Source organism: Callithrix jacchus, chromosome 22 (genome assembly GCF_049354715.1).
Source record: "Callithrix jacchus isolate 240 chromosome 22, calJac240_pri, whole genome shotgun sequence".
Lineage (NCBI taxonomy): Eukaryota > Metazoa > Chordata > Mammalia > Primates > Cebidae > Callithrix > Callithrix jacchus.
Genome location: NC_133523.1, coordinates 48,800,667 through 48,807,500, shown reverse-complemented (window position 1 = coordinate 48,807,500; position 6,834 = coordinate 48,800,667). Strand labels below are relative to the sequence as shown.

The 6,834-nt window shown below is 48.4% G+C and overlaps 1 protein-coding gene across 1 annotated transcript; it reads right to left on the bottom strand.

Moving 5' to 3' along the window:
• Nucleotides 1-997: 997 nt before the first annotated feature.
• PYDC2 (pyrin domain containing 2) lies at nucleotides 998-2,843 on the bottom strand. Its single transcript, XM_078359616.1, has 2 exons — nucleotides 2,796-2,843; nucleotides 998-1,363 (listed from the first exon to the last, which is right to left on the bottom strand). The coding sequence occupies exons 1-2, from the start codon at nucleotides 2,841-2,843 to the stop codon at nucleotides 998-1,000; spliced, it is 414 nt and encodes a 137-aa protein (XP_078215742.1).
• Between the last annotated feature and the right edge of the window lie 3,991 nt (nucleotides 2,844-6,834).

Sequence of the window (6,834 nt, the reverse complement as noted above, 5' to 3'; positions counted from 1 at the left end):
CGGCTGAGCTGCATCCAGATGACTGATGAGCCGTGTCTCCCTCTGTCGCCCAGGCTGGAGTGCAGTGGTGCGATCTCAGCTCACTGAAACCTCTGCCTCCCAGGTTGAAGCGATTCTCCTGCCACCGCTTCCCAAGTAGTTGGGATTACAGGCACACACCACCATGCCCAGCTAATATTTTGTGTTTTTAATAGACATGGTTTCACCATGTTGGGTAGGCTGGTCTCGAACTCCTGACCTCAGGTGATCCACCCACCTTGGCCTCCCAAAGTGTTGGGATTACAGGCGTGAGCCACAGCGCCCAGCCCACACCTGTATCTGTAGGGCCAATTCAGGGGCTCTGACAAGGGATTTGCTTTCCAGTCTACAGCTGAAGAGATTCTCCGGATACAAGAAGTACTATTTAAAAAATAACCTTTCTCCTCAATACCCTAAAATAATCACAGAATCTGATCTGAATTCTGGCTGAGATATGGACGCCAACAATCTCGGTAAGATGGAGCCACAGATCAGCACCTGGAGCCCGAGTCCTCCACCCCATGACCAAGCACAAGGCCTGCCTGAACAACTCTGTGTTCTCAATAGCCCAGTGAGGTTCTCAGCCAGTTTCTGTGCGTGGCATTAGTGAACTTCTGCAGTGGCACCCACGGTATCACGTTTCCTATTCTGAGACGTGGGAACCAAGGGTCAGAATAGAAAACATTCCCAGCGTCTCACGGCTGACCCGTGACAGCTCCGGAGCTCAGGCTTAGCACGGACGCTTCAAACAGTTTGAATTTTGAGGGGAGTCCGTGGGGGTGCAGTCATGTCTACCCGTTTCTCCCTCCTCCTCCATTTTACAGGCTAGAGACCAACGTCCAGCCAATGATGACGACCGACGAGATCCTTCTCACAGCCGAGACTCACACTGCAGAGGTGTGACCACCCCACTCCAGCACAAAGAGCCTTCCCCGTTCCCACGAGAATTTGAAACCCCCTCCACTCCCCTGCCCAAGTGTCACTCACTCTTCATGTCATCCCTCGCCTTCTCGGAGAGCGTTCGCAGGTTCATGGTCTCAAAGATGCGAATGGACGTGGACCAGGCCAGTGACCTTCCGTAATACTCATGCAAGAGGAGCGCCAGGCATTCCACGTTGGCATTCTCTATGTCAGACTGCGGGATGGTGCACGTGGTCGACTCTGAAGACGTCTTCTTGAGCAGCTGCTTAAAGGTCTGAAATTCCTCCTTGTCAAGCTCATCCAGACACCACCGCAGTCCGTAGATGGAAAAGGTGAGCAGCTTTTCTTCCATGCTGACACGAGGCCGAGAAGTCGGGGTTCGGTGGGGGAAGTGGGCTCTTTGGAAATACGGGGCAGGTAGGACCTGTGGAAAGAGTGATAAGACTGAAAATGGGAATTCTCAAGTTTATACAAATCATGTCGGTCACCTCACTAATGACCAGACTTCACTCTTCCTTTCCAATTTTTTTTTTTTTTTTTTTTTTTTTTTTTTGAGATGGAGTTTTGCTCTTGTTACCCAGGCTGGAGTGCAATGGTGCCATCTCATCTCCTGGGTTCAAGCAATTCTCCGGCCTCAGCCTCCTGAGTAGCTGGGATTACAGGCGCGCACCACCATGCCCAGCTAATTTTTTGTATTTTTAGTAGAGACGGGGTTTCACCATGTTGACCAGGATGGTCTCGATCTCTTGACCTCGTGATCCACCCGCCTCGGCCTCCCAAAGTGCTGGGATTACAGGCTTGAGCCACCGTGCCCGGCCCCTTTTCAATTCTTCATGGACAAAACATTTATTGCCACAGCACCCGTTTATCCTGTCACTGGGACATCAGTGCTGGGTATTTCGTGGTCTGTGCCCTCATTTCCCAAACAGCAACTTAGAATAAAATTTGACATGCATGTCACGGATGTTCTTGGCTACTACATTCTACTCAAATACCGGCAATGGCCGGGCGCGGTGACTCACGCCTGTAATCCCAGCACTTTGGGAGGCCAAGGCAGGTGATCGCCTGAGGTCAGGAGTTCAAGACCAGCCTGGCCAACATGATGAAATCCTAACTCTACTAAAAATACAAAAAAAAAAAGAAAAGAAAAAAATTAGCCAGGCATGGTTGCGCGCGCCTGTAATCCCTGCTACTTGGGAGGCTGAGGCAGGAGAATGGCCTGAACCCGGAAGGCAGAGGTTGCAGTGAGGCGAGATTGCAACACTGCACTGAAGCTTGGACAACAAGAGCAAGACTCCATCTCAAAAAACAGATCCTGGCGAAGAGATTCCTACCAATTACTGATAACCAGTTACAGGGTTCTTAGCGACGTTGATTTCTGCTGCACCTGTAAAGACGGTCCCATAAACAGTTAAACAGGCTTGGTATAACAATAAACTAATGCTTGAAAGTCGTATCTGGTAAGGGGTTTATATCTAGATAATATAAATACACTAACAGGGAGACAAGTAACCCAGTTTAATATGGGCAAAGGGTCCGAATAGCCATTTCTCCAGAGAGCTACGCAAATGACTAACGACCACGGGAAAAGCAACGTCGTTAACTCACCATCAGGACTGTGGCTCCCTGCCTGCCAACTCTTTCCCCAGGTGCATTCAGGACCTCTGCTATGAACAGTTCCCAAAGTCGTCTTGAATCCTGGTCCGTGACGAAGTCAAAACATCGCACTTGGGATAAGGCCCCAGCAGTAATTCCTAAATCTCTCAAATTTCCTTTTTTTAACCATTATGAAAGCTCTATACATAGCAACACCCAGTAGGAGTTGGTCGGTTCGAGCCCATCTGGTTTTCACCCACCATCACCTTGTGGTAGATGACAGAGCCATCCAGGGAAGGCCGTGTCATGAAATGTTTTAAAGGCTCAAGTAGACGCTTGTCATTTTCTGAGGGGCACTATTGGCATGAGGCCACCCTTGCCGTCTGTGGATTGGTAGCAGTTTTTGAGCTCGACTTGCAGATACAATGTGGTCCTGGCATGTCACCTCCTCGGTCCTGGAAGCATCATCCCACCAAGGTAACGACCAGCCTGCAAGGGGCAGGTCCCGTTAACTCTGGTGTCTGTTTTGCCCACTCAGAAGGCGCACCTGCTTTACGCTTTGACCTGCAGGCACAAACCTGTCCCCAGTGGTTACCACCTGTCTTCCCTTCTGCCTACCCTTGTTTCCACGGGGAAAGTTTTAAGATGGGCTAAGATAACTTGAAGTAATCCTGAGTCAGAAGATAAATTATAAATTATACAGAAAATACTTAGAGAAGAATTGACCTGGGAGACAAGACATTAGAGATGCCATAATAGCTAAAATCTATTTAATAAGCCTGAGTTCATTTATTTTGTGAGATGGAGTCTCACTCTGCTGCCAGGCTGGAGGGCAATGGTGCTATCTCTGCTCACCACAACCTCTACCTCCCAGGTTCAAACCATCCTCCTGTCTCAGCCTCCCGAGTAGTTGTGATTATAGGCATGGGCTACCACGCCCAGCTAATTTTTCTAGTTTTAGAGACGTGGTTTTACTATGTTGACCAGGCTGGTCTCGAACTCCTGATCTTGTGATCTGCCTACCTTAGCCTCCCAAAGCTCTGGGAATACAGGCGTGAGCCACCATGCCCGGCTTCTATTCTATTTTTTTTTTTTTTTTTTTTTTTTGGACTGAGTCTTGCTCTGTTGCCCAGGCTGGAGTACAGTGGCACAGTCACAGCTCACTGCAGCCTTGAACTCCTGGGTTGAAGGAATCTTGTCACCTAGTAGCTGGAGCCACAGGCTTGCAATCACTGCACGTTCTCACCACGTTGCTCAGGCTGGCTTCAAACTCCTGGGCTCAAGTGGTCCTCTTGCCCTGGCCTCCCAAAGTGTTGGGATTGCAGGCATGCAATACTGTCCCCAGCCAGGTTTGAGTATTTCTAGCCCTGTTCCGATTTAGTAATTTAATACAATTTAAAACATGAGGGGACCTACGTGGGCACAAGTTTTTCCTGGGATACAGGAAACAGGTTATCACAAATAACGTCTTTATAGGAAGGGTCTCTGAAAAGAGCGAAGAGGTGGCATTCCCTGGATGACTGCCATGAGCTACCCAACTTCCTGGAGAAGCGAAGATCACTTTTTCCTGCCTTCGTTTTCTTTCTACCCCAGTAGAGTTCTGCTACACTGCAGCAGACGGCAGCGAGGGCAGGGGATTAGATCCATGTGTCATGGTACCGAGGCTGAGGGTCACTTTCCCACCGTAGGTGACTCAACCATAAGAGGCTGTAGACTCCTGTGGCGATTCTCAGAGCCGAGTGGCAGCTCCAAGCTCAAGCCCTTCCACGACCTTTGTGATACATCCCCATGGAAAGTCACTCAACATCCAAGGATGGGATCTCTCCTCTGGAAGCTGGAAATGAGAATCTACCTCTTCGAGGGTTATTGTGGGGTTTCAGTGAGGCAACCAGTGAGCCGTTTGGAAGGGCTCGCATGGAGGATACACGTGGACCCTGACCACCGACTGTTCGAAAGCTACTGCCTGGGCCGGGCACGGTGGCTCAAGCCTGTAATCCCAGCACTTTGGGAGGCCGAGGCGGGTGGATCACGAGGTCAAGAGATCGAGACCAACCTGGTCAACATGGTGAAACCCCGTCTCTACTAAAATACAAAAAATTAGCTGGGCATGGTGGTGCGCGCCTGTAATCCCAGCTACTCAGGAGGCTGAGGCAGGAGAATTGCCTGAACCCAGGAGGCGGAGGTCGCGGTGAGCCAAGATCGCACCATCGCAGTCCAGCCTGGGTAACAAGAGCGAAACTCCGTCTCAAAAAAAAAAAAAAAAAAAAAAAAAAAAGAAAATATATACCTTCAATGGATGTATAAACACTATCAACAGAAGCACTTTACAAACTAGGACTAGATACCCTTCAAATTAGATTTTTTTTTTTTTTTTTTTTTTTTATAAAATAGAGTCCCGCTCTGTCACCCAGGCTGGAGTGCAGCGATGCAATCTCAGCTCATTGCAACCACTGCCTCCTGGACTCAAGTGATCCTACTGCCTCAGGCTCCCGAGTAGCTGGGGTTACAGGTGCCTGCCACCACACCCAGCTACTTTTTTGGTATTTTAATAAGTTTTTGGTATTTTTCATAGAGATGAGGTTTTACCATGTTGGCCATGCTGGTCACAAACTCCTGTCCACAAATGATCTGCCCACCTCAGCCTCCTAGAGTGCTGGGATTACAGGCTTGACCACTCCCAGCTACCCTTTACACTTTCAAAATAACTTACATCAGTTCTTCAAACTATTCCGAGAATGGAAGGGGAAAGAATTCTTCCTAACTCCTTCTATGAACAAAGATGCAAAAATCTTCAACAAAATTCTAGCAAACCAAATGTAAGATGACATCAACAAGATCATTCACCATGATCAAGTGGGATTCATCTCCGGGATGCAAGGATGGTTCCTCATGTGTACATCAGCAGAATTAAGAACAAAGGCCACATAATCATCAAGACATGCAGAACAAGACTTTAATGAAATTCAGGGCCGGGCGCGGTGGCTCAAGCCTGTAATCCCAGCATTTTGGGAGGCCGAGGCAGGTGGATCACAAGGTTGAGAGATCGAGACCATCCTGGTCAACATGGTGAAACCCCGTCTCTACTAAAAATACAAAAAATTAGCTGGGCGTGGTGGTGCGTGCCTGTAATCCCAGCTACTCAGGAGGCTGAGGCAGGAGAATTGCCTGATCCCAGGAAGCGGAGGTTGCGGTGAGCCGAGATGGTGCCATTGCACTCCAGCCTGGGTAACAAGAGCGAAACTCCGTGTCAAAAAAAAAAAAAAAAAAAAAAATCCAACATCCCTTTATGGTAAAAACACAGCAGAAACATAACTCAGAACAATGATGGCTATATATGACCAGACATGGTGGCTCATGTCTATAATCCCAGCACTTTGAGAGGCTGAGGCGGGCAGATCACCCGAGGTCAGAGTTCAAGACCAGCCTGACCAACATGGTGAAACCCTGTCTCTACTACAAATACAAAATTAGCAGGGCATGGTGATACATTCCTGTAATCCCAAGTACTCAGGAGACAGAGGCTGCAGTGAGCCAAGATAGTGCCACTGCTCTCCCGCCTGGCCAACAGAGCGAGACCCTGTCTCAAACAAACCAACCTGCAGAATGGGACAAAATATTTGCAAAATAATAACCTGGCAAGGGCGCAATACCCAGAATAGACAAGGAACTCGAAGAACTTATATAGCAAAATTCCCACTAAGCCGTTTAAAAAGTGGGCAAAAACCTGAACAGACATTTCTTAAGAGACACACAGATGACCAACAGACATGCGAACAAATCCAACATTACTCACACCACAATCTCACTGTGATTGTGATTAGCATTTCCCTCCAGTTAGAATGGCAATTTTGAAAAAACACGAAGGCCGGGCGCGGTGGCTCACGCCTGTAATCCCAGCACTTTGGGAGGCCGAGGTCATGGATCACGAGGTCAAGAGATCGAGACCATCCTGGTCAACATGGTGAAACCCGTCTCTACTAAAAATACAAAAAATTAGCTGGGCATGGTGGCGCGCGCCTGTAATCCCAGCTACTCAGGAGGCTGAAGCAGGAGAATTGCCTGAACCCAGGAGGCGGAGGTTGCGGTGAGCCGAGATCGCGCCATTGCACTCCAGCCTGGGAAACAAGAGCGAAACTCCGTCTCAAAAAAAAAAAAAAAAAAAAAAAAAAAAGTTAAAACATAAAAAATAAATGCTGGCCAGGATGCAGAGAAAAACCCTTTCCACTGTTGGTGGAAATGTAACTTAGCACAGCCATTATGGAAAACAGTGTACAGGTTTCTCGAGAAACTGCAAATAGA